The sequence below is a fragment of the Dendrobates tinctorius genome, unplaced genomic scaffold, assembly GCF_039654945.1.
Source record: "Dendrobates tinctorius isolate UK_male_01 unplaced genomic scaffold, ASM3965494v1 ptg000075l, whole genome shotgun sequence".
Taxonomy (NCBI): Eukaryota; Metazoa; Chordata; class Amphibia; order Anura; family Dendrobatidae; genus Dendrobates; species Dendrobates tinctorius.
In genome coordinates, this window is record NW_027361743.1 from 50,239,503 (window position 1) to 50,266,106 (window position 26,604).

Here is a 26,604-nt window from a genome sequence, read left to right on the forward strand (position 1 = left end):
TGTTGGGGGCTGCCTATTGCTTTGGGGTCTGCTCTGGGGCAGTTTAGATTTCCCTTTCTGTCTTTAGGCTATTTAGTTCTCCGGCTGTGATTGAGGGGTCTAGGGCACCGTAGGAACCCCCCACGGCTACTGCTAGTTGTTGTTGTTAGGTTCAGGGGTCTGCAATCTGATAGCTGCCAACTTCTCTGGTTTTCTGGACTTAGCTAGTATTTCTGTTTTTGCCTCCTACGGTGACTCATTCATAACAGTGGACCACCCTATATGAGCAAAACCTGGGCCTTCTGAAGCCGGATCCACAGCAATTAGCTGATTATCTGAAAGCTTTAAGTATAAAAGGGGGTTGTTGTCTCTCTAAAGTGATTGCTCTGTATCTTGTAGGATGACCGCATTACCTGGCACAGTATGAAGGTTTCTATAAATTACTATTTACACTTATTTTCTGCTTTCATAATTTCGCTGTGAAGTAGTTCCTATATTACAATCATATTATGTCTTATTATGTTGTGCTTATCTATTCTTCTACTTTTCCAGAACCTGCTTTCTACTTTGGAGATGTTGAATTGTATGTGGATGAAAGTGCGGGATACATCGAAGTACGTGTATGGAGGACTGGAACCGATCTATCAAAAACTGCTACCGTCACGGTGCGGTCACAAAAAACAGAGCCAGTGTCAGCAATAGGTAAGTCCAAAGAAAGCAATAGGTATGATTAATGCATGATTAATGTAGAAAAATGACATGGTGGGCTGCGTTTTGAAGAGGGGCAGATGTGAAAATGTTTGTAGTATAGTGCCACAGAATATGTTGGCACTATATCGATTGATAAAGATATATTATAAATCAATCAGTATGTTATTTTTGGATTAAAAACACATGTGATATGCACACATATGAACAAGTCGGTAGGACACTGTTCATACCACCCACAGACTCAAACACAAACAGAGCACAGAATGACAATTGTGCAGAAATATCCTGCAGTAAAACATATACCAGTAGTCAGCAAGTGCTGATAAAAAGATGATAACAAATACAGGGTATTTAGTCGATACATTTATGTTATTTTTGGACTATAAGCAAAATGACAGATATATAATATATGTTGGAATTTTTTTAAGATATATTTTTTACTATGAATCAAGCATACTTGTTTTGTATGTACTGTATATCCAGGGCTTCTTTTGTAAAAAAAAATATTTGCCGGTACACAATATTTGCCCTTGACCTCCTCTGTGCAGCCCCCGTCCTCCTCTGTGCAGCCCCCGACCTCCTCTGTGCAGCCCCCGACCTCCTCTGTGCAGCCCCCAACCTCCTCTGTGCAGCCCCCAACCTCCTCTGTGCAGCCCCCGTCCTCCTCTGTGCAGCCCCCGTCCTCCTCCTTCATACTCAACCTGCTGTGCCGTCGCTGAACGTCCCTGAATCCTCCGTTGTCCAGCGCTGACAGCTTCTTCCTGCTTTCAGCGGTCACATGGTACCGGTCATTAACCCCTTCATGACCAATGACGCCACATAGGCGTCATGAAACCTGGTACAAATCTGACCAGTGACGCCTATGTGGCGTCATGACTTTAAAGCCCCCCTGCAGGTCGGGTGACCTAGGTCACTGAAAGGTCACCCGACCTGCAGATACAGGGGGCTTTGTGCTTCCCCACAGGGGGCGTGGCTTCGCTCCCACGTGACTACGATCGCTCTGATTGGCTGTTAAAATATTGAAATGAAATTGATGAAATATTACAATCCAGCTATGTCCGACGCTGCTGTAGCATCGGACATGGCTGGTAATAGCAATCTGACCCCCCACCCGTTAACGGGGGCGATCTGCCCCCCGCCACTGAATGACAGTGGGGATGCGCCGCCGCTGTCATCATCCCCCCCGCCTTCCCTCTGCTCCCCCCCGGCCTCCGATCGCCCCCCCCACCCCCCGGTACTCACCGAGTGCCGTTATGTCCCGCGGTCATGGACCATGGGCGCCGCCATATTGGAAAATGGCGGGCGCATGCGCAGTGCGCCCGCCGGCTGCAATTCCCATTCATTCATTTTGATCACTGTGATAAACTCTCACAGTGATCAAAATAGAATGAAAAGTAAATAAACCCCCCGTTTATCACCCCCATAGGCAGGATCAACTAATAAAATAAAGAAAATATTTTTATTTTTATTTTTCCATAAGGGTTAGGGTTAGGGTTGGAAAGAGGGTTAGGGTTGGAAAGAGGGTTAGGGTTAGAATTAGGGTTAGGCTTGTGGTTAGGGTTATGGTTAGGGTTGGGATTAGGGTTAGGGGTATGTTGGGGTTGGGATTAGGGTTAGAGATGTGTTGGGGTTAGGGCTGTGGTTAGGGGTGTGTTGGGGTTAAGGCTGGAGTTAGAATTGAGGGGTTTCCACTGTTTAGGCACATCAGGGGGTCTCCAAACGCGACATGGTGCAACCATTGATTCCAGCCAATTTTGCGTTCAAAAAGTTAAACGGTGCTTCCTCCCTTCCAAGCCCCGACGTGGGCCCAAACAGTGGGTTACCCCAACATATGGGTTAACAGCGTACTCAGGAAAAATTGCACAACAACTTTGGGGGTCTAATTTCTCCTGCTACCCTTGGGAAAATAAAAAATTGGGGGCTAAAAAAATATTTTTGTGGAAAAATTTTTTTTTCTTATTTTCACGTCTCTGCGTTATAAACTTTTGTGAAGCACTTGGGGGTCCAAAGTGCTCACCAGGCATCTAGATAAGTTCCTTGGGAGGTCTAGTTTCCAAAACAGAGTCACTTGTGGGGGGTTTCTATTGTTTAGGCACATCAAGGGCTCTGCAAATGTAACGACGACCGCAGACCATTCCATCAAAGTCTGCATTTCAAAACGCCACTACTTCCATTCCGAGCCGTTACGTGTGCCCAAACAATAGTTCCCCCCCATATATGGGGCACCAGTGTACTCAGGACAAACTGTACAACAACTTTTGGGGTCCAATTTATCCTGCTAGCCTTGTGAAAAAAAAAAGTTGCTGGCTAAAAATCATTTTCCAGGACGTCCACCTGACAGCACCATGGAGGACGTCCTCCTCCTCCTTACAGGGACAGGAAAGCACACGAGAGGTTAAAAGGCCATGCCCACCCCCTTTCCCTCAGTGTTTTTCCTGTCCCTGCACGGAGGGACACACAAGAGCTTACCGGAGGGGCTCAGGGGATCGTGCGGCCAGTCCAATCCTTCCCCTGTCAAGAGGTCCCGGGGCCGAAACTCCCCGATGGGGAGTCCCTCGGCTCCAAAGGCCAGGAGCAGGACGACGCTCCTGGAGGGAGCCGCTCCTCCCGGTGGGAGGCTCTCGGCTCCAGGACGGGTCGGTTCCCCGCAGGCGGCTGGCCGAGCGGGCATCGACAGAAGAGGCAATCGGGGCTGCCAGGCCAGACGGGCCGGGCCCCGCGGCGGGCCGAGTACCCGCAGGTCGGCGCCGACGGCTGGCGAGCTGGGAGCCAGCGGAACGCCATAGCAGGGGGGCGGTTCCCTGCGGGCGGCGGCACCGGGGAACCGAGCGCAGTCGCGCGCAGAAGCCCAGAAATGGAGGCGCGGCTTACCAGCGTCACATCCGGTGACGTCAGACGCCGGTTTCAGATCCAGGGCGCGCGCGCTCCTGGTCCACAGCGCTCTCCAGAGTCGGGTGGAGGGGTAAGTGTGCATAGCGCAGACCACCCTCCCCACCCATCCCCACAGCCCAGATCTGAATAGGTGCCCCTTATGTTATTAGGAAAAGGGAATCCCGGCAGAGTCCCCCTCGGGGAAGGACCCGGCAAAAGCCACCCCCAAATCGGTCAGATGTCCGGTGTGCAGAGCATAGCTGCCAGACACCTATAGCAAGACCCTATGCGGTCCCTGTACCTCCAGGGTCATAGGCGAGGAACAGCCATCTCTCCTTTCCGAAATGAGGTCGCTGATAAGGGAAGAGATTCAGGCCTCTACAGCCCGGCGTCAGTCCCCCAGCCCTGGGCCAAGTCGCAAGCGTCCAAGGTGGGAACCAGACCCAGTATCAGAAGCGAGCCCTAGCGAGGAATCCGATTTCCGGGACTCAGACCAGGAGGAAGAAGGCGAGATCCTGGGGGATAGACAGGATCAGAGCAGGAAGTACCTATTCAGACTGGAGGATACAGACGAGCTGATACACGCGGTCAGAAATACCATGCAGATGGAAGAAGTCCCTAAGCCACAGTCCAGACAGGACTTAATGTTTGGAGGACTGGTGTCCCGCAAACAGGTGGTGTTCCCTGTAAGCGAACACATCAAAGCAATGATCCAGGAGGAGTGGAAGGAAGCAGAGCGTCGGTTGACACTCTCCCGAGACTTTAAAAATAGACTGCCCTTCGATCCCGAGGAAACTCGGGCGTGGGAAGAAGTCCCTAAAATAGACGTCCCAGTCGCCAAGGTTACTAAAAAGACGGCTATCCCATCCGAGGACTCATCAGGTCTTCGAGACCCGATGGATAGAAAGGCGGACGTCTTGTTAAAAAGAGCATGGGAGACGTCGGCGGCCCTGATTAGAGCCAACATAGCAGCCACCTCGGTGGCCAGATCTATGTTCTTGTGGTTGGGGCAGTTGGAGGAACACCTAACCAACAAGACCCCGAGGTCAGAGATGCTAGCATCTCTTCCTCTCTTGAAATCAGCCACGGCGTTCCTGTCGGATACGTCGGCGGAATCAGTAAGGTTTGCGGCCAGAAACAGCTCCCTCTCTAATGCGGCTCGGAGAGCAGTCTGGCTTAGATCCTGGTCGGGGGATAACCCTTCTAAGGCAAAGCTATGTGCCATCCCTTTCTCGGGCCTGAGGGTGTTTGGTCCAGCCCTTGATAATATCCTTGAGCTAGTGTCCGATAAGAATAAGGGATTCCCGGAAGGAAAACCCGGTCGGCCCCAGTCCTTTCGGAGAGGCTCCTTCTTCGGAGGACAGACGGAGTTTAGGGGTCGGGCGAGGTCTAATAGAAGCTCCTACAAAGGCTCCTTCAGCCAAAGTGGGAGGAACAGAGGTCCCCCATTTGCATCAACATCTAGATCGAGGAGACAATGACGCCATAGGCATTGGGGGGAGACTTTGCCACTTTGCATCAAACTGGTCCCGAGTCACCAGCAATCAGTGGGTCCTCAGAACCATCAGGGAAGGCTACAGGATAGAGCTCTATTCTCCTCCCCCCGACAGATATATTGCCCCCACCGTCGTCCGGGAGGACTCCGCAATGTGGTCGGATCTTCAGGACATGTTAGATTCAGGGGTCATAATACCAGTTTCACCGTCAGAAACAGGGAGAGGGCACTACTCTTCCCTGTTTGCAATCACAAAGAAATCCGGCGAGGCCCGCACCATCATAAACCTGAAGCCACTAAATACTTGGGTCGGATACAGGAGGTTCCGGATGGAATCAATCCGATCCGCAATTCCCCTAATAGACAGGGATGCAGTTATGTGCACCCTAGACCTAAAAAAGGCATACTATCAGGTTCCTATCCATCCCTCATCCCAAAGCCTACTAAGGTTCGCGATCAGCTTACCAGCCCGGACCTGCCATTTCCAGTTCCAGGGTCTTCCATTCGGGTTGGCCTCAGCTCCCAGGATCTTTACGAAACTGGTGGTAGAGGTGGTGGCCTACCTGAGAGATCAGGGTATCGTGATTGTTCCGTACCTGGATGACTTCTTACTGGTGGCAAGATCCAAAGAAGCGCTCATCCGAGACAGGATCCGAACAACTACCGTAATGGAGTTCCTGGGCTGGGTGATCAACTGGGAGAAGTCGGACCTCACACCAGACACCAGAAAGGTATTCCTGGGAGTCCTCCTAGACTCAGCCGACAGAATATCCTGGCTACCCGAGCAGAAGCAGAAGACCATTCAGGCCAGAACCAGAGGCCTGTTGAAGCGTCAATGCTCCATAAGAGAAGCAATGGAGGTCCTGGGCCTCATGACGGCCTGCATCCAGTGCGTCCGATGGGCCCAATTCCACTCGCGATTGTTACAAAGAGAAATCCTCGCGAGGTGGGACAGGAGTCAGGCGTCGCTAGACAAACCCCTAAGGCTCTCAGGACGAGTGAAGGAGTCCCTTCGCTGGTGGTCACAGTCCAGGAACCTTCAGGTGGGCGTGCATTGGACAACCTCTCCATACGTGGTAGTCACCACAGACGCAAGTGCGTGGGGATGGGGAGCCCACATAGAAGGGAAGATCTTCCAGGGGAAGTGGCAAGCAAGCATCAAGGCCAGATCCTCCAATTTCAAGGAACTCTTCGCGGTCTGGGAAGCGTTGCGGAGAAACCGGTCGGTACTAAAGAGTAGTCATGTCCGCATATTATCCAACAATACAACGACAGTGGCATTCCTGAAACACCAGGGAGGAACCAGACATCAACCGCTACAGGCACTGGCGGAAAAGATATTCACGTGGGCAGAACGTACAGTCCGATCCGTAACCTCGGTACATCTAGAGGGTTCCCAAAACAAAGTGGCAGACTACCTGAGCAGACAACAGATCCACCCGACAGAGTGGGAATTGAACGTAGAAATCTTCAAGCAGCTTTGTCAGCGCTGGGGGACCCCCAGTATAGATCTCTTCGCAAGCCGGAAGAACTCGAAGGTTCCCAGATTCTACTCCCTAAATCCGATGGACCACCCAGAAGGCGTAGACGCCCTGAGTCAGACTTGGGGAGAATCCCTCTCTTATGCGATCCCACCACTGGCCCTCATACCGGCAGTGCTCAGGAAGATACGCGAGGACCACGCAAGAGTGATATTGATAGTGCCATACTGGCCGAGGAGAAGCTGGTTTCCCCTTCTAGGAGCCATGGCAGTAGAAGATCCAGTCGAACTGCCCCTGTGGGAGAACATCATCCACCAGGGCCCGATCCACCACCCGGACCCAGCAAGACTCCATCTATCGGCTTGGATCCTGAGAGGGACATCCTGAAGGCAAAAGGATTGTCGGAGCAGGTCATATCCACCCTACAGGCCAGTAGGAAGCCGGTGACGTCGGCAATTTATCGGAAAATATGGAAAAGATTCTGTCTGGAGGGTGGCAGGTCCGAGCTCGTGGCAGGCACCCCTGATCTCCCTAACATACTAGGGTTCCTGCAGGCAGGTTTTGATAAAGGCCTCAGGCCCAGCACTCTAAAAGTCCAGGTTTCAGCCTTGAGCGCCTTCTTCGATTACCAGTTAGCTGCACATCCCTGGGTGATAAGGTTTATAAAAGCCACACAGAGCCTGCGCCCCACGATTAGGCAGCTCACCCCGCCATGGGACCTGGGCCTGGTACTTCGGTTCCTCTGCTCGGACACTTTTGCCCTTAGTGAGAAGATAGACATCCCTGCTCTCACTCGTAAATCGGCCTTCCTAGTAGCCATTACCACGGCCAAAAGAATAAGGGAGATCCACGCCCTATCCACTAAGGACCCATACCTCCAGATAAGAGAGGACCGTATAATCCTAAGGTTAGACCCGGCATTTACCCCGAAGGTAGCCTCTACAAGAAATCTGAACCAGGAGGTAGTGTTACCCTCTTTCTGCGATAATCCCCAAAATGAGAAGGAGCGGCGGCTCCACTCGCTAGACGTGAGGCACGCAGTTATAGAATACCTAGAGGCCACCAATAGTTGGCGTGTCGACCCGAACCTGTTCGTCCTCTTTGGAGGTAGGAATAAAGGGAAGAAGGCCTCTAAGGCGTCCATCGTGCGTTGGATTACCACAGTAATCTCAGATGCCTACCAAGCTGAAGGCGCCAGTCCGCCAGATTCCTTAAAAGCCCACTCTACGAGGGCGGTATCGGCCTCATGGGCCGAGCGGGCGGGGGCGTCAGTTGATCAGATCTGTCGAGCGGCAACCTGGGCTAGTCTTATACATTCTGCAAACACTACAAACTAGATGTGTTAGCTGGTCAACAAACCGCATTTGGGAGGAAAGTTCTCCAGGCGGTAATCCCACCCTGAGGAGGTGCTTTGGTACTCTCCATGGTGCTGTCAGGTGGACGTCCTGGAAAATAGGTATTAGACCTACCGGTAATGATGTTTCCAGGAGTCCATCCTGACAGCACAGGTAGTTCCCTCCCGGTTGTGTTATACTGCAATGTATTATGTCATGTCATATGCTGTAATTTGATCGTTTCATTAAACCGTTTCTAGTATCATCCACCTTGTGGTACTTGTCAAATCACTGAGGGAAAGGGGGTGGGCATGGCCTTTTAACCTCTCGTGTGCTTTCCTGTCCCTGTAAGGAGGAGGAGGACGTCCTCCATGGTGCTGTCAGGATGGACTCCTGGAAACATCATTACCGGTAGGTCTAATACCTATTTTTTTTAGGAAAAAAAATATTTTTTATTTTCACAGCTCTGCGTTATAAACTTCTGTGAAGCACTTTGGGGATCAAGGTGCTCACCACACATCTAGATAAGTTCCTTGGGGGGTCTAGTTTCCAAAATGGGGTCACTTGTGGGGGGGTTCCACAGTTTAGGTACATCAGGGGCTCTGCAAATGTATCATGATGCCCGCAGACCATTCCATCAAAGTCAGCATTTCATAATGTCACTACTTCCCTCCCGAGCCCCGACGTGTACCCAAACAGTGGTCCCCACCCACATATGGGGTACCAGTGTACTCAGGACAAGCTGGACAACAACTTTTGGGGTCCACTTTATCCTGCTACCCCTGTGAAAAAAAATTGCTGGCTAAATATTAATTGTTTTTGAGGAAAAAAAAATATTTTTTATTTTCATGGCTCTGTGTTATATACTTCTGTGAAGCGCTTGGGGGTTCAAGGTGCTCACCACTCATCTAGATAAGTTCCTTGGGGGGTCTAGTCTCCAAAATGGGGTCACTTGTGGGGGGTTCCACAGTTTAGGTACATCAGGGGCTCTGCAAATGTAACATGATGCCCGCAGACCATTCCATCAAAGTCAGCATTTCAAAATGTCACTACTTCCCTTCCGAGCCCCGACTTGTGCCCATACAGTGGTTCCCCCCCACATGTGGGGTACCAACATACTCAGGACAAACTGGACAACAAATTCTGGGGTCTAATTTATCCTGGTACCCTTGTGAAAATAAAAAATTGCGCACTAAAAAATAATTTTTTGAGGGAAAAAATTTTTTTTTTATTTTCACGGCTCTGCGTTATGTGAAGCACTTGGGGGTTCCTTATGGGGTCTAGTTTCCAAAATGGGGTCCTTTGTGGGGAGCTCCAATGTTTAAGCACACAGGGGCTCTCCAAACACGACATGGTGTCCGCTATCGATTGGAAGTAATTTGCATTTCAAAAAGTCAAATGGCGCTCCTTCCCTTCTGAGCCCTGCCGTGTGCCAAACAGTGGTTCCCCCCCACATATGGGGTACCAACGTACTCAGGACAAACTGGACAACAAGATTTGTGTTAGCCTTGTAAAAATTAAAAATAGTGTGCTAAAAATCATTTTTGAGGAAAAATATTTTTTGAGGAAAAATATTTTTTATTTTCACTGCTCTGTGTTATAAACTTTTGTTATAAACTTTTGTGAAGCACTTGGGGGTTCAAAGTGCTCACCACACATCTAGATAAGTTCCTTATGGGGTCTAGTTTCCAAAATGGGGTCACTTGTGGGGGAGCTCCAATGTTTAGGTGCACAGGAGCTCTCCAAACGCGACATGGTGTCCGATAACGATTGGAGCTAATTTTCCATTCAAAAAGTCAAATGGTGCTCTTTCCCTTTCGGACCCTGCCGTGCACCCAAACAGTGGTTTATGACCACATATGAGGTATCGGTGTACTCAGGAGAAATTGCCCAACAAATTTTACTATCCATTTTATCCTGTTGCCCATGTGAAAATGAAAAAACTGAGGCTAAAAGAAAATTTTTGTGAAAAAAAAGTATTTTTTTTTTACAGAACAATTTGTGAAGTACCTGGGGGTTCAAAGCGATCACTATGCATCTAGATAAGTTCCTTGGGGGGTCTAGTTTCCAAAATGGGGTCACTTGTGGAGGAGCTCCAATGTTTATGCACACAGGGGCTCTCCAAACACGACATGGCAACCGCTAAATATTCCAGCATATTTTCCATTCAAAAAGTCAAATGGCGCTCCTTCCCTTCTGAGCCCTGCCGTGCGCCCAAACAGTGGTTTATGACCACATATGAGGTATCGTTGTACTCAGGAGAAATTTCCCAACAAATTTTAGTATCCATTTTATCCTGTTTCCCATGTAAAAATGAAAAAATTGATGCTAAAAGAAAATTTTTGTTGGAAAAATTAAAATGTCCATTTTTTCTTTCCACATTGCTTTAGTTCCTGTGAAACACCTGAAGGGTTAATAATCTTCTTGAATGTAGTTTTGATCAGCTTGAGGGGTGCAGTTTTTAGAATGGCGTCACTTTTTGGTATTTTCTGCCATATAGACCCCTCAAAGTGACTTCAAATGTGAGGTGGTCCCTAAAAAAAATGGTTTTGTAAATTTTATTGTAAAAATGAGAAATCGCTGGTCAACTTTTAACCCTTATAACTTCCTAACAAAAAAAATTTTGTTTCCAAAATTGTGCTGATGTAAAGTAGACATGTGGGAAATGTTATTTAGTAACTATTTTGTGTCACATAACTCTCTGGTTTAACAGAATAAAAATTCAAAATTTGAAAATTGCGAAATTTTCAAAATTTTCACCAAATTTCTGATTTTTTGACAAGTAAACGCAAAAATTATCAACCTAAATTTACCACTAACATGAAGCCCAATATGTCACGAAAAAACAATCTCAGAATCGCTAGGATCCGTTGAAGCGTTCCTGAGTTATTACCTCATAAAGGGACACTGGTCAGAATTGCAAAAAATGGCCTGGTCATTAAGGTCAAAATAGGCTTGGTCATGAAGGGGTTAAGCTCATGAATATGCTTCCACGCCCATGGGCGTCCATATTCATGAGCTTAATGAGCGGTACCATGTGACCGCTGAAGGCAGGAAGAAGCTGTCAGCGCTGGACAATGGAGGATTCAGGGACATTCAGGGAGGCACGGGAGGGGTGAGTATGACTTCCCAGCCACCGGCTCCTGCCGCCGCTCCCCCGCTGAAGCACCTTCAGATTTCTGGTACGCCGTACCATCGCGTACCGGCGCAAAAAAAGCACTGTTATATCTATATTTGTTTGAGAATGTCATCCATTGTACTCTGCACTGAGTTACTGAATTATTGTAGGAAATATCCAATGAGAGGAAAGAATAGCATAGCACTCACCGATCCAGGTGAAAAAGGCTGACCCGTCAAAGTGCTAGTAAGCACGAAACGGCCGTCGTCAGACATTGCTCACTCCTCCCTCCAACCTCCTGGCCATGAAGTTTTAATGTGGATTGCTAAATAAAGCGGACTTTTTCACCTGGATCGGTGAGTGCTATGCTATTCTTTACTCTCATTGGATTCACACATTGTGATTTCTGAACTAGCACCCGAGATCTCGGGGTTCAGCCTCCATGAGCAGTATGGACATGACAGTCTCACATCGGCAGTAGTATTGGCAGTGCCGACTTGCTTTTTCTTTACATGTTTATTGTAGGAAATATACTAATAAAATGCATTTCTTTTCTCAGCTGGCATTGACTATGTAGGTATCAGCAGGAATCTGGATTTTGCTCCTGGCGTTAACATGCAGACTTTCCATGTTGTCATTCTGGATGACTTGGGGCAGCCGGTGCTGGAGGGCATAGAGAAGTTTGAATTAGTGCTGCGTATGCCAATGAATGCTGTCCTCGGGGAGCCCAGCAAAGCAACAGTATACATCAACGACACAGTCTCTGACTGTAAGTGAACCGATCTTGAAAAATGTTGTATCTGGTATTGGTTTTTCCTGCTTTCTTACTTAGATGGTAACTCTCTTACTTTAATGCCTTCATCCCCAGACCAGCACTTTGACCATTTGGTGAGTGCCATTGCCCTAGCTGATCAGTGATCATATTCATTATACAAGCAACACGGTGGCTCAGTGGTTAGCACTGCTACCTTACAGCGCTGGGGTCCTGGGTTTAACTCCCACCAAGGACATCATCTGCAAGGAGTTTGATTGTTCTCCCCAAGTTTGCGTGGATTTCCTACTGGTTCTCCGGTTTCTTCCCATACTCGTGGTTAATGTAGATTGTGAGCCCTAATGGAGAAAGTAATTATTATGTCTGTAAAGCGCTGTGGAAATTGATGTCATTATACAGTATATTAGTAATGTATGATAATGATATAACTTGGTTTTTTTTGCCACAGTGCCGAAGGTTCAGTTCAGGGAGGCCATATACATGGGTCATGAGAAGGATGGGAAGATCACAGCCATGGTGTACAGAAGCGGGGATGTCAGCTACAAGTCCACAGTGCGTTGTTATACTCGGCAAGGCTCTGCCCAAGTGATGTTAGACTTTGAAGAGCGACCAAACACAGATAGTTCAATCATCACGTTCCTTCCAGGTACATTGTACTCAGCTCTGAAACTTTTCCAGTGTTGTTGATGATTAGATTGAAGAACATGCTCATTTTGTCAAGATTGCCCAGATTTTATTATTTATATGTTATAGTCTTATCTAATCTCTATATAAAAGGGTTAATTAAATGAGTCATACCTGATGGCATATTAGTGTCGGTGATGGCATCTGACCTCTGGAACCCCCACGATCCTGAAACTGAAAGACCCAAAATCTCTTATTTAGTCCCCTCATCTCCTTTAGGCTATAGCTTTGTGCCTTCCAGACCACCCAGTGCAACCTAGTTCTCTCCACAGCTGGGTGGTCAGAAGCATTGTAAAATGATGTGAAGGGGCTGCAACCCCTTTATCCCCAGGATAAGTGGGGATCCCAGAGGTAGATCCCCCAGCAATGATTACTTGATAGACTCTCCTGGCAATAAGCCATCAGTTATACACATTTTACATTTAAGAACATCCCGCTCCCCACATATATAAAAATTAGTTTTGTGTTATATGGAGAATTAGTGATCGGCAAAATGGGTTAAATACAATCAGACACAGCACCGCAGAAGTCTGGTTCAAACTGTTCTTTATGGCTGGTGTACAAAATATGTATAAAAAGCCTTTACATTCAGTCACAAAACACAAATTAACCCCTGCTCGGCTGAACAACAATTAGACATCAGCGTTCCTGGTTGTACAGGTGGACTATTACCAGCCGCCCTCAAAAAGATCCCAAAAAGGTTGTGTGTTACTTCACACCAATGACAACAACTGGAGACTAGCAGTTTTAATAATGAAGTCTCCTGGACAAAGACCTGCATCTTCAGAAAGTGTTCCCCCATCTAAAGTACATTCTCTTCTATACCTAGTATACACCTGGACTTGGTGCTATGGAGAAATCTAGGCCCGAAATGGAAGGTCGGGTCTGAGAAAAATTTGCCTTCCGACCAGTACAGTCACTGGTTATGTAGCCGCAGCACAAGATCTTGAGATGCATTGTCAGATTTGGCGTTCAGGAGTTGGTGAAAGCTTATTGAAATTATAAAAGGAGCTATAATGGCTGCCATATTTACTGCTACTCTGGGAAACTTCCCAACCTCCTTTCACATGTGTGACCATCTCTCCACTGACAGACAAATCCCATTCTTGGGATATTTGTCGGTTTCAGCAACCATTCATGAATTTATAGTAAATCTCCTGGATAAGTCATAAATGCATGAGATGTAGAGGATTAGAAATCATGGGTGCTTTCAGCTTAGCTACAATCGCAGACACAACCCGTAGACAGGTGAACCACTTTTCCTATAAGAAAGCAGCCATGTTTTCCCAACTCTGTATGACCCCTCTAAATGCCTGTGACTCTGGTTATTAGAATATAGGAACCCTGTTGGCTTTTTAGTAAGGGACAAAAAATTTTGTATTAGTTAAGACAGAACTGCATTTTGTTTTTAAGGTGAGACAGAACGTCCTTGCACCGTGACCCTGATGGACGACACTATCCATGAAGAAGAGGAGGAGCTGCGACTCGTCCTTGGAACTCCCAGAAGTGAATCTCCTTTTGGAGCCTCCATAGGAGATCTCAATGAGACCTTAGTAAAGATAAAAGATGATGCAGACAGTAAGAAACTAATAAAGAGTCATCGACGTATAGTCAAGAGTTAACACCTAATAAAAATGACTTGTAAATCTTTTTTTGATTTTTTTCAGAGGCGATAATAAAGTTTGCGGACACTAAGTTTAGTGTAAGCGAACCGAAGGAACCTGGACAAATCGTGGTAGTAAAAATTCCAGTTATTCGTCAGGGAGACACATCAAAGGTCTCCATTGTGCGTGTGCACACAAAGGATGGCTCCGCAACCTCTGGGGAAGATTATAACCCTGTGTCAGAAGGTACACACCATTCCATTTATGAACTTCTGATCAATACCTCACCCGCATAGCAACACGCTGGTATTTGTCTATGACGAACACATTGACTTCATGATGCAATGAGGGAACACACAAAAAGGGTCAGCAGTATACTGGGATGGCAGGAGATACCATGCCGATCTGTTTCAGATAATATGCATTGTGTTCTTTTTCCAACCTTTTTTTTTTTTTTTTACTACTTTTGAAAGAAAGGTATATAATTCCTAATGTGAGGGCCAACTACAGGTTTATGTGGGCATGGTGGACCTTACAGAAACACCGCCATTCTTGTGGGCCTGAAAAATCGCCTCATAAAATGTACATAATGCACAGTACTGACAAAAGGACAGTGCTGTGCACACGTTTAGCCATATTTCACTTCTTTTAACCGTTTCAACCTAAAAGCAGTTAAAAGAAGTGACATGTTCACTGTTCATGAGGCTTCAAAGTACAAAGTGAAAGCCGCCGACAGTGGCGCTGTCACAATAACCATGGCAAAACTGCTGGCAAAGGCGCTTCAGGGAAACGTCCTCCAGCGTTTGCATCCAGCCTGTGTGCATATAGCCTACAAAAGCCACAGGCCAATGGAGGAAAATTACTTCTTTTTTAGGCTTTACTGATTATATATATATATATTCCAAAAACCAGATGATAAAAAAGTAAAAAAATCAGGTTTCATTTATATATGTATATATATACTGTACATAGATCTCGATTGGAAACACACTGATCATAGAATAAAGAAAAAAGCAAGATGTAAAAAACAATAAACCCTATGTAATGCTGTTTAATAATGCATCTGTATTTAGGACCTTCTAAGTAGAGTTGAACAAATTTGTTCGATTCGGTTCCAAAATCGATCTGCATCGAATATTGTGTTTGCAATATTCGTCGAACACAGCCGAACGTCATTAGAGTCAATGGGAGTAGAAATAACTGAATATGTTTGGAACCGATCATAAGACCTATATTCGGCATGACAGATTCGGGGCAAAAATCCGAACAAATTCGCTCATCTCTACTTCTAAGTACAGAGACAATACTTAAAGCTTATTGGTTTGTGTAAACTAGCCCAAAACTTCTATCTGTCTAATAAGTTATTAGAGGGACTGTCCACCTTTTGGGTACATTTTTTATTTTTTTACTTCTAAGCATGCAAAATAATTTTGAAATCAGCTGCCTCCTGCTCTCACTGTTACTAGCGGCAGCAGATGTAGACTGATAAGAGTAATAGTCCCATCAGCCGCCGCCTGCTCTCACAGGTATTAGCAGCAGCAGTTGTAGACTGATGGGAATAATAATCCCATTATCCGCTGCCTACTCTCACTGTTATAAGTGGCAGCAGGTATAGACTGATGAGATTAATAGTCCCATCCTACAACTGCTGCCTACTCTCGCTGGTATTAGCAGTAGCAGGTGTAGACTGATAAGAGTAATAGTCCCATCAGCCGCCGCCTGCTCTCACGGGTATTAGCAGCAGCAGTTGTAGACTGATGGTAATAATAATCCTGTTATCCGCCACCTACTCTCACTGTTATAAGCGGCAGCAGGTATAGACTGATGGGATTGATAGTCCCATCCATCAACCGCTGCCTACTCTCACTGGTATTAGCAGTATCAGGTGTAGACTGATGGGAGTAATAGTCCCATCAGCCACCACCTGCTGTTATTGTTATTACTTGAATACAACTGTCATCATTCTCCCCTGCTCGCGCTGATCGCCGGCAGAGCAGGGGAGAATGATGTGAGTGGCCTTCAGCACTCTGCGTTGGGGAACAGCACTAAATGTATCCCTTCTTCCCAGGCACCGGTGCATGTCGTACGGTTGCCGCACGTGTGCCACAAGTATTCCACACGGACATGGATATCTCCAGTACCAGTTTTTCCGGTACTGGAAATATCAGGACGTGTGAAGCCTGCCTTACACTGATTATTACTGACTACTGAATGAGTCAACTGAGAATCCATCAGTCAGCCTGTTATGATGGCCTAATGCAATTTGTAACTCTTTCATTTTCATTCGGATTCCCTCTAAAGTTAAAAAAAAAAAATCCCCATAGGTGGACAACCCCTTTAACACATTTATTCATTAATATTTCTGTTTCTGAGCAAGAGTGTAAGGTGTGTAATCCAGCTTTTCCGGATGCCTAAATGTCAAAGCCGCTTAGCTGGAAGAAAATATAACTACGAAGGACTAAAAAAGAATTGTTACCATATTGACAGAAGAGGAGCGCACAATGACAGATTCATCACAATAATAGTCATAAAGTAATAACAGATATAATATTTTAGTATGTTTTTAGATAAAAAAATATTCCAAGAGTGTTCTGAGCTCTGAACTTTCTTTATTTTTTAACAAAGGTAAATGGAAAACCAGAGTCCGACCTGACCTGAGTCACAAGCGAGCACTCCATTGTTGTAGGGGCTTGTCTAAACATAATCTGTTGACCTTGTGAAATCAGTTCTCAATGGAAGGGATCTTTTTGTGGGATATTCCAATATTTATATATAACTATGTTGATGCAAGTATTGGAAGAGCGACTTCACCTCATAGAGCGGGCTCAGGAGCTGAGCCTGCCGGCACCTGAGAGCATCACTACGACTGGAGCGGAGTTCTGATGGACTCCAGAGTGACTGCTCCCATTCTGAAGGGTTTTTTACTGCAGCTGTCATGCTTGACAGTAGAATTAAAGGGGTTGTAGTGTTGCAGTTGACACTTTTTAAAATCTATAGATAGAATATATAACATTTTAAATCATGTCCCATTTTGTACCAAAACATAGAGAATAGTGATGAGCAAGCGTGGTCAGATAAGGTATTATCTGAGCATGCTCGTGTGCTAACCGAGGGTCCTCGGCGTGATCAAAAAATATGTTTGAGTCCCTATGCCTCCATGTCTTGCGGCTGTTCGATTGCTGCAACACATGCAGGGATTGTCTGTTAGGTAATCCCTGCATGTGTTGCGGCTGTCAAACAGCCGCGAGACATGCAGCCGTCAAACAGCCGCGAGACATGCAGCCGCAAGACATGGAGGTGCAGGGACTCGAACATATTATTCGAGCACGCCAAAGTCACTCGGTTAGCACACGAGCATGGAGGATAACACCTTATAAAAAAAAGTTATGACTCTCAGTTAGCGATATTTGGTGTCACAATTTCGGATTTGTCTATAGAACAAAATTATCAGGTCATTTTTACATCAAAGTGAACTGTAGAAAAAAAAAAGAAAGAATGCCATAATTTTTTAAAAACGTTTTTTCACCATTTTTCAGTACATTATATGTTACAGGCAGCAAATGGTGTCATTCAAAACTACAATTTTTCCTTGAAAAATATGAATCCTCATATTCCTATGTACATGGAAAAATAAAAAAAGTTATGCAGGGGGGGTGGGATGAAAGTGCAAAAATTAAAAAATGTCCCTCTCCTTTAAAGCAGTTTATTAAAGGCGTTTTTACACATGTTGCCCTGTATACACAAAGCGGTAACTGAAACAGTGTCATGACTGAAACCGGAATGGTGCAGGGGTAATAAAGTTCATTTTCTCCCTGCAGGGGCCAACAGGTTAGTAACGCTATTAACCTGCAGATTAACCCCATATCTGCAGGTTAATAGAGTCTCTTCTGGTGACAGATTCCCTTTAAGGGTTTGTTTTTTTAACTACAATGTATTGTAAAATTAAAAGCATTATACTTTCTCTTCTTAAAAAACGGTCATCTGAACCGAGCCTATTAGGGGTCACACAAGTGTATTTCATAGTCCACATACAGCCGTGATGCCCGGACTGACGGCGGGTCAGTCTGGGCATCGCGCTGTGGACCGTGAAATACACCTATGGTATCCGATCCTAGGAGCACTTTCACACATGGCATTTTTGAGCGTTTTCACCATTTTTCTTGGCTTTTATTGCAGAATTTTAAACAGCACTAGGCAGGTCTTTCATTAATATGGCATCCACGTTTGTCATCCCGGTGAGAGTAATAATTGACGCCCATACGGTAATCATAATTTGGAGATGCCACAATTAGATATAATGAGATAACATGTCAGCAGATTGTTAGCATCTCTCCAGCAGGGGAATGTGTGACATACACTGGGGGAAGAAATAGGTAACATAGTAACATAGTTTTGAAGGCTAAAGGAAGACCTTATGTCCATCTAGTTCAGCCTATTTTTAGTGCAGCTGTTCTGCATTGTTGATCCTGGGGAAGGCAAAAAACCCACAGAGTAGAAGCCAATTTTCTCCATAGGGAAAAAAATTCCTTCCCCTAAGCTGGGTCAACCATCTACCTATAATATTCTGTTATTCGTAACCTCCTATACTGTTACTTACAAGAAAAGCATCCATTCCTTTCTTAAATTCGTTCAGTGAGTTGGCCATCACCACTTCCTCAGGAAGAGAATTCCAGAGCCTCACTGCTCTTACCGTGAAGAACCCTCTTCTATGCTGGTGCAGAAATTGTCTTTCCTCCAAACGAAGAGAATGCCCCCTTGTTCTTGTCACAGTCCTTGGTGCAAACAGTTCATTGGAGAGATCTCTGTATTGCCCTCTGATATACTTGTACATATATATTAGGTCTCCCCTAAGTCTTCTCTTTTCTAGAGTAAATAGACCTAATTTTGATAACCTTTCTGGGTGTTGTAGTGAACCAACTCCATTTATCATTTTAGTAGCCCGCCTTTGAACCCTTTCAAGTTCAGTAATGTCTTTCTTGAGCACCGGCGTCCAAAATTGCACACAATACTCCCAGTGTGGTCTGACGAGTGACATGTACAGAGGGAGAATTATGTTTTCATCTTGTGTCCCCAGACCTCTTCTAATGCATCCCATGACCCTATTTGCTTTGGTGGCAGCTGCCTGACACTGGGCACTCCAATTTAGCTTCTTATTGACTAAGATGCCGAAGTCTTTTTCCGTGTCTGATTTCCCCAGCAGTTTCCCATTTAGTAAGTAATTATAGCATCTGTTTCTCCTTCCCATGTGCATAACCTTACACTTATCTGTGTTAATCCTCATTTGCCATTTTCAGCCCAATTCTCCAATTTACTCAAATCTGTCTGTAGTTGCAAACTGTCCTCCTTTGTGCTAACTACCTTACATAGTTCTGTATCATCTGCAAATACTGATATTTTACTGTGTAAGCCATCCACTAGATCATTAATAAATATATTAAATAGTAGGGGGCCCAATACAGAACCCTGTGGTACCCCACTAGTAACCCTGTCCCAATCTGAGTATGCACCATTAATAACCACTCTCTGTTTTCTATATATTGCAGATATTGTAGTTGCTAAAATGATTCGGTCCTGACGTGGCTTTTACGTGAGGTCTGCACTCGTACTCATCATTAAAGCTTTCTCTATTTTTCTACATTTTCCAGAGATTGAATTTAAAGAAGGCGAAACGCAGCACATCGTGGAGGTTGAAGTCCTCTACGATGGAGTTCGGGAAATGAGAGAGGCTTTCACTGTGCACCTGAAACCTGACGAGAACATGGTTGCAGAAATTCAGGTAACGTTTTATTGTCAGCGGTCCTGAATTTGTCGAGTCCGTGACAAATTTTGAAAACAATTTCTGGAAATTTTCACATTGACTCACTTGTAAAGGGCTGGAATTTGCTTAAACTCCACCAAAAAAAGTGTGCACTCCTAGTCACTTTCACACATTCAGTATTTGGTCAGTATTTTACATCAGTATTTGTAAACCAAAACCAGGAGTGGAACAATCGGAAGAAAAGTGTAATAGAGACCCGTCACCACTTCTGTATTTATCACCCTCCTGGTTTTGGCTTAGAGATACTGATGTAAAAACACTCACCAAGTACTGAAAGTGTGAATGTGGCCTAATTACAGACATATTCTTCAGTACGTGTTTTATGTAAGTAAAGCTTAAAAATGAGGTTACTAGATTTCACAATTCAAACTGCATGTATTATTAACTACCGTTGATCTCTTAGACCTGCTGATACTGGTGGGCTTACTTTGAAAATCAATGTCAGCTTGACTGTATAATCTTGATAGTACAATGAACATTTTAGGTCAGCTATACAGTGATAATGCTCATAAGTCCACATTTATTCAGTATTCTCTCACCCAGCCTTACTGACAGATGCAGCTTGTACTGAGCAATATGAGATCCCAGCAGCAGAAGAATCACTGAGTGTGTGCTGACAGATTCTCGTTAAAGTAGAGGAAAACCCCTTTAAGAGTCTTGCAGTATTTTAAATATAGGGTTTATTTTAATGATAATTTCTTTATTTGCTGCAGTTTCTACCAATTAGTTTAGCTTGATTTATACCAGTATAATTTTGCTATCCTTAGACCCTAGAAATAATTGATTGATCCCAAAGTCATGTCCAAATAAGGTTGTGATCTGTTAGACAATTAGGAGTCATTATAGTGCCAGATCCTAAGCCCACCGGAGGACCATCAGTACATTGATGGGCGAGTCCAACTCTGATGAAGCTTTATTTTACAGTTATGGGTCAGCACACGGCTGTTTATCACTTCTGTACTGCAAATCTTTCATTTTGCATCACAAGGGAGTGACATAAGATTTAGTAGTTGCTAGTCCTACATTTTCTACATCTGATATTTCAGAAGTTTTTATATTTGTAGATGGCTAAAGCCATTGTGTACATTGAAGAAATGAACAGCATGGCAGATGTGACCTTCCCCTCCGTCCCTCAAGTTGTCTCACTTTTTATCTACGATGACACCTCAAGAGCTAAGGAGGACCCAGCTCCCATTGCCGGGTACCCAGTTGCTTGCATCACGGTGAGTTTTGTGCTTAGTGTCTCTGCAGTTTTTATCTTCTGCTTTATACCTAAACTGTCATGATCTCAGTGCGGGTTTGACTCGCACACGTGGGGTTAATGTCTGCAACCAGTGCTGATGACTCTGGCATTTCTGGGGTTAAAGATTGTGATCCCAGTGCAGGCTTACCTGCACACCTGGGGCTATGATTGTGGCCTCTCCCTGGTTCTGGGAGAGGCTTCTTATAGCCTCAGGACGCTCCCATCCCTGTCAGTTATACTTTCGCCCTTGGCATTGTGTGGTGACCCCTGAGTGTGTTTGTGCTGTGTTCTGGTTGCTTGATTCTCTGTGTACGACTCGGTCTGTTCTCTGGATATTGCTTTGGATTCTGCTTGGTACCTTCTATGTCTATTTGGTTTTGACGTCTGCTTGGCCCTGACTATCCGTCCTGTCTCATCCCTGGTACTTTACTGATATCTCTGTGTATGACCTCTGTTTTGCCTGACTCTGAGTATTTCTGTATAGTGTCCTGCCATCTCTGAAAGCAGGACGCTAAGCCCCACTCCCTTGCAGTCACATGACCGTAAGTCCTGTGACTGCTTGCTAAACTTCAGCGTCCACAGGTCCTGTGTATCTGTACTTTACGGCTGTACCTGACCCCGGGCCCCCCTACAGTGCGGGTGAGTCCCTGCTCAGCGGAGGCTGCACGCCGGCGCTGACAGGATCCTGACATAAACTAGCTGAAGAGCCTGGCGCTGCCTGGGCATAGTAACTAACTACGGTTAGTTATAACAAATTATAATGATTATTTCTATATATATAATGCTGATTGTAGAGCCCCGCCCACTCCGCATAGCCACATTCACTATAATATCCCACATCATCCCGTCAGACAGAGCTACCGGACTACTAAGATCCAACATCATCCCGTCACAGCTGCCGGACTACTACCCCTAATATCCCACATCATCCCGTCAACCATAGCCACCGGACAACTACCCCTAATATCCCACATCATCCCGTCAACCATAGCCACCGAACTACTACCCTAATATCCCACCTCATCCCGTCAGCCAGAGCCACCGGACTACTCCCCCTAATATCCCACATCATCCCATCAGCCTGGGGTCAGAACCAGAGCGCTGAGTGGAATGGCCCTAACTTCCATACCAGGGATCCGTTTAAGAGAGGCCTGGCGTCAGAACCAGAGCGCTGAGTGTATTTGCCCTGACTTCCATACCAATGATCCCTTTAGTAGAAGCCTGGGGTGAGAAGCAGAGCACTGAGGGATTTACCCTAACTTCCATACCGGAGATCCCTTTAAAAGTGGCCTGGGGTCAGTACCAAAGCGCATAGTGGATTTGCCCTCTTTTCCGTACCGGGGATCCCTTTAAGAGGGGCCTGGGGTCAGAATCGGAGCGCAGAGTGGATTTGCCCTCACTTCCGTACCGGGGATCTCTTTAAGAGGGGCTTGCGGTCAGAACCAGAGTGCTGAGTGGAATTGCCCTAACTTCCATACCGGGGATCCCTTTAAGAGAGCCTGGGATCAGAACCAGAGCACTGAGTGGATTTGACCTGACTTGCATACCAATGATCCTTTTAATAGAATCCTTGGGTCAGATTCAGAGCGCTAATGGATTTGCCCTGACTTCCATACAGTGGATCCCTTTAAGAGAGGCCTGGGGTTAGAACCAAAACGCTGGATGGATTTGCCCTGACTTCCATACCAGTGATCCCCTTAATAGAAGCCTGGGGTCAGAATCAGATCGCTGAGGGATTTGCCCTAACTTCCATGCCGGAGATCCCTTTAAGAGTTGCCTGGGGTCATAACCAGAGCGCTTAGTGGAATTGTCCTAACTTCCATAATAATGCCTTTAAGAGGGAAGGGGTGCCTATTGGATGGAGGATGTGTGATGTGTATGTGGGCATGGGAGGGGGAGATTCATTTCTGTCGTGCTCTCTGCTCCTTTCTGTGGGCAGACAATGGCTGGGAGCTTATGTTCCCGGGGATGCTAGATTTCTCCCACCTTGTCAGTGTCTGCTGAGGTGTTGTCAAGTGGGAAAACTTGCTCATAGCAGCCATTCACAGCTCACCTTCTTTTAATCAGCTATCGGTGAAATGAGAATTGCTTAGTTATTGGTTGCAAGGAAAACTGTTGCTCATAGCAACCAATCACAGCTCAGCTTCTTTTAAACAGCTCTGGTGAAATGAAAGATGCTTTGTGATTGGTTGGTTATACACACACACACACACACACACATTCATTTTTATATATAGAGATTTAGAACAGTGAGCATTAGGGTGACCGGATCTCATATGGGGGGGAAAAAATGTTGGAATCTTGTCCGTCTGGACCCCACAAAACGATTCCCCTTTCTAGATATTGAGAGAGCCAAAATTTGAGCTCGATCAAACGACGTTAACCCGTGCCGCTCGTCGCTCAAAGTTTGAAAAAATCCAAATTGAGGTATTTTAAGATTTAGGTATTTTGCATAGTCTGTTAGACTATAAAGAATGTGACAACAACATTGCAGAAATAGCCCTGACCAAATTTTCGAACCATTTGTGGTATTTGAATGCAGAGTTGGTGGGATTATCGTTTTTTGATCCCACCATTACAGACAATGAAAAGTTGTTAATGGCTAATAAATTGCTCAGTAGCACAGATGAACCATCAGAGCACGCTAACCTACATGAGTTGATAATTTTACATAGTTATCTAATCTATTCTAGAGCTTTTGTTAAAGTAGTTTTTGAAACGTCAGAATATAATGCTCGGCATTTGCTTACAACTTGCAGGACATATTGCTTTTGTTCTTCATCTTTTGTCAGAAGGTCGTTAAAGTCGGTTACTTCCTACCTCTTTTAATTTTTCTTTCCTAACTTTTGGCTTTACAACCCTAGCGTGCTCTGATGGTTCATCTGTGCTACTGAGCAATTTATTAGCCATTAACAACTTTTCATTGTCTGTAATGGTGGGATCAAAAAACGATAATCCCACCAACTCTGCATTCAAATACCACAAATGGTTCGAAAATTTGGTCAGGGCTATTTCTGCAATGTTGTTGTCACATTCTTTATAGTCTAACAGACTATGCAAAATACCTAAATCTTAAAAAACCTCAATTTGGATTTTTCAAACTTTGAGTGACGAGCGGCACGGGTTAACGTCGTTTGATCGAGCTCAAATTTTGGCTATCTCAATATCTGGAAAGGGGAATCGTTTTTGTGGGGTCCAGACGGACAAAATTCCGACATCGATTTTTTGCGGTCACCCTAGTGAGCATAGAGATAATCGGCGTTTCCAACACAGCATCAAGCATATGATTAATGGGGTATCCTACTTTTATGTAATTATAGCTTACCCCCTAAGAACTAAGCCTCTATTGGCGCTACATTGGTTAAGGACCACATTTTTTTTTTGTTTTTGTGCTGTCTCATTTAGAGAACTGCAATGGATGTTTATATAGTTTCATATGCAAATTGCCTCTTCCGAGAAAAAAAGGACTTGAACTCTACAGCGCCACCTGTTGGTAGTAGTGATCCTACAAGTCACAATCAACCCTTTAACGAGTCTTGTAATATGACTTAGGATAAAAGCGAATCAGAATCTCAATTTGCAGACACAGTGTTTCAAGCTATTGGCTCTCGTCAGTGCAAAGTATGAGAACTGATTTGGCTAGGTTAGAGGTTCTGGACTGAGGTCTAAGGGGTAAGGTTTCTCCTTGTGGAGAGTGACATGCCAGCTCTGGCTTGTCAAGGTAAGGAGGCTTATTCGCCATGCAATGCTCCTCTGGGAAAATAATATGCAAATTGCCTCTTTAGATTAAAAAAAGAGGACTTGAACTCTATAGCACCACCTGTTGGTAGTAGCGATCCTACAAGTAACAATCAACCCAATCAACACAATATATAGTTTCATAGTTTTTAAGGTTGAACGTAGACTTAAAGGGGCTGTGCCACCATAAAGAATACATTTACTAATCAGAAAATGTGGAAATAAATGGTTTTGTAATTTACAGGTATTAAAATTTTGCTCCGTTCAAAAAATAACAAGGTTTCATCTTCTGAAACTTGCCCCCCTGGCGCCCCCTAGCATTAGTCCATTTTGTCCTCCCAGTGGCCGATCAGCTGACCGAACATGCGCAGTTTCTGTCACCATAAGAGTTTTGTTTCCCCACCTCCCCACCCCAATATATGCATTACGTATGTGAGACGCTGCATGCGCTCACACAGCGCTGACATCTGGGTGAGATCTTTCTGCTTCATATGCGTGTGGTCAGAGCTGTGTGAGCGCGGAAAGTGTCTATCTGCAATCAAGCAAACTTCAGAAGATGAAAGTTTGTAATTTTTTGAACAGAGCATAATTCTTAATAACTGTAAATTAAACATTTACATAGGATTGAACATGTGATTGTTTGATCTCTTTTGTAATGCACTTAAATGTTTCTGTATTGCAGTGTTTTATCGCTGTCAATGCCTTGGTTAAGGCCACCATACACATTAAACTTAAGTTGCCTGAACCTGTTAATAATGATGGGTTTGCCTGATAGTCTAATGTTTAGGGGGCCATCAGCCGACTAATGGTCAAGAGAGATATCTGATTTCAGTCTGCAGATCGTATTTTTCTCCAAGAGATTGTCACGAGGGTGTCACGTCCCCTTTTAAGACCTGGACTTAGTCGGTCACATCGGGTAATGCATCGCAGGTCTTCTTTAGGTTTCCTCTGGTGCTGAAGAGATTAACGACCCTTTCTATGCTGGTTAGAAACATGCAGCTCCATTTCAGCTGCTTCTGATCTGGTCATTACCTCTTCCTATGTAAACTGGTTAGACCTTCTTGTCCCTGCCGATGAAAGATTTGTCTTCCTTTGCTGTGTGCTAAAGCAAAGTGGTTGGAGAATAGTTGTAGTGTTCTGTGGTTTGTTGTAATACGAGTGTGTTTATCTCCTGGTCCCTGTTTCCATTTAGTTTATTCCTCCCTGTCTCTATTCTCTTCCCTTTTGTTGGTTAGTGCTTATGTATGATACAGGCTTTCTGTTATCCTCGTTTGTCTTTGTGTCTTGTTTATTTTAAATTTCTGTCCCATGCTTCACGAGGTAGGGGAGGGGACAGATCATGGTTTAACAGGAGCATAGTAAGGTCAGAGACTCAGGCCTAGGACATAGTTAGGGTCTCAGCACAACAGTTATAAGCCATCAGTCGATGTGTCAGTCTACGGCTTTCTCATAGAAAATACAGGAATGCTGGCTTGAACGATGGCTAAACCATCGTTTGGCTAACAGCCATCTAATGTGTATGACTGGCTTTAGGGATATAGTTATCTTCAGATACAGCCATTACAACAAGAATCTAGCTGTCAGTCACCACCCAGTTTCACGGTGATCAATACTAAACAAAAGTTTTAGGCAGGTGTGGGAAAAATATTACAAAAATAGAAGTGTTAACTGTTTAGTTTTATCAATTAACAAAATACAAAGTGAATGAACAAAAGAGAAATCTAAATGTAATCAATATTTGGTGTGACCGCCCTCT

General features: G+C 45.1%; 1 protein-coding gene across 1 annotated transcript in view; it reads left to right on the forward strand.

The window, feature by feature from the left end:
* Window positions 1-26,604, forward strand: part of FREM2 (FRAS1 related extracellular matrix 2) — a 348,626-nt gene that overhangs the window by 253,692 nt on the left and 68,330 nt on the right. Inside the window, exons 7-13 of the mRNA XM_073583262.1 lie at window positions 532-681; window positions 11,549-11,758; window positions 12,210-12,407; window positions 13,859-14,023; window positions 14,113-14,295; window positions 19,695-19,825; window positions 20,932-21,090. Of these exons, the coding sequence (XP_073439363.1) occupies window positions 532-681; window positions 11,549-11,758; window positions 12,210-12,407; window positions 13,859-14,023; window positions 14,113-14,295; window positions 19,695-19,825; window positions 20,932-21,090 (1,196 nt within the window). The remainder of the gene's footprint in view (window positions 1-531; window positions 682-11,548; window positions 11,759-12,209; window positions 12,408-13,858; window positions 14,024-14,112; window positions 14,296-19,694; window positions 19,826-20,931; window positions 21,091-26,604) is intronic.